Genomic DNA, 1,507 nt, shown 5'->3' on the forward strand with positions numbered 1-1,507 from the left:
TACAGTACGCAGCTTCTACGCCTCATGATGCAGGCTCTCGATTCATGCGTGCTCTCCTATTCTTCACACTTCAAGGTCGACTCACCATGGTGCTAATCCACTCACGGGCGTGGACAGTACCGTGCCAGAGCTTCATCGAGGTCAGTCTTGCTCTATTTGAACCGCGAATTCGCAACTCACAATGACAGGCTTGTCGCCTTTTTTGCCCTCGCCGCCCCAGAGGTGGAAGGCATGAATGTCACGCCCCTCATACGAAGGCCCCAGCGTGAACTTTTCGCTGTTCTCGGGGAACGCCGCAACCAGGTCATCCCAGTACTTCAGGTGGTCGGCGTACGAGTGGTAGCTGTCGAACCACGACAGGTCGGGCAGCTCGCCGCGGCGGTCGACAGAACGGCGGTACGTGACAGGGTGGGCAGCCTCGTCACGGATCTGCTTCCCCATGTCGCGCGTCAGGAGGGTGTAGTCGAAGCCCATGCCCTCGAACGAGCGGACCTCGTTCGGCGGGATGGCGACCTCGAGGGCGTCAGCCGAGTGGACTGAGTGGAACGACGCTAGACGGGCTTCGATGTCTTCAATGTCGCGCGGCGACTCGGCGCGGATACGGTAGATGTGGTAGTTGTCATAGGTGACCTTCGCTTCGGGAATAGTGGCACGGGCTACGGGGTCCGAGGCGGAGGCGGCGGCGGCCAGGCCCGAGAGCGCGAGGGCTGCTCCGAGGAACTTCATCATGACGCGGCGGAGGAACAATCACCAGAAGAAAGCTAACGAGGGATAGCGAGGTGGACAAAAAAGCGATCTATCGAGGACGAGGGGAGGGGTATTTGCGCTTTTCTATCTCCCCCGAACTGGCGGTGCCATACTATCTATCTTTCCGTGCACAACCGCCGATGCAACCTGAGCCGGATCGACATCATGACGGTGATCCAGCAGCAGGGCGGAAGGCGCAACATGGCAGGAGATTCGCAGCTTGCGGAGAGAAACATACTGCAGGGTCAGCACTGGTGCAGGACCAGGGGCATCGACGGAGCACATCTCGCTGAGGCACCTAACTAAAGGAAGGTCGTGCAAGCAAGGTGGGTGAGGGGTATCGCCGGATCGTCGTGCTGGGCCAAGGGGGCAAGCAAATCTTCATCGCCCCCCCCCCGGCCCCGGACAGTATCGTCTTCGCAAGAGGAAGCTGGCTAACAACTGGAAGATGCAGATGGCCGGCCGATGACGACGTCGTAGTCTCCGCGGCGGGGGTTGCAGCGCGTCGCAGAGCTAAGAAGTCGATGTAATCCCAAAGCAGCAGGTGGCCGCACCGTTGACGGCTTGGCCCAGACCCCGGTCCCCGCATCATCGCCGTTGAGCAATACCACTGGATCTGCAGAGGTGGAGAGTCTGTGAGCCTGGTACGGTGCAGTTCAAGAAGAGGAAACAAGGATCGCACGACAGGAGGGCACCCACTCGTGCTCGTGTCCTCCCTCTGTATGGCGCGATAAGGGTGTGACAATTCGACGGAATGATC

The 1,507-nt window shown here is 59.9% G+C and overlaps 1 protein-coding gene across 1 annotated transcript in view; it reads right to left on the minus strand.

Annotated features, from left to right (window-relative positions):
• The window catches only part of VDBG_05509 (conserved hypothetical protein), a gene marked incomplete at both ends in the record, with an annotated part of 1,587 nt that extends 861 nt beyond the window's left edge, over nucleotides 1-726 (minus strand). The window contains one exon of the mRNA XM_003004350.1: nucleotides 254-726. Coding sequence (XP_003004396.1) covers nucleotides 254-726 — 473 coding nt within the window. The remainder of the gene's footprint in view (nucleotides 1-253) is intronic.
• Between the last annotated feature and the right edge of the window lie 781 nt (nucleotides 727-1,507).

Source organism: Verticillium alfalfae, genomic scaffold, assembly GCF_000150825.1.
Source record: "Verticillium alfalfae VaMs.102 supercont1.6 genomic scaffold, whole genome shotgun sequence".
Taxonomy (NCBI): Eukaryota; Fungi; Ascomycota; class Sordariomycetes; order Glomerellales; family Plectosphaerellaceae; genus Verticillium; species Verticillium alfalfae.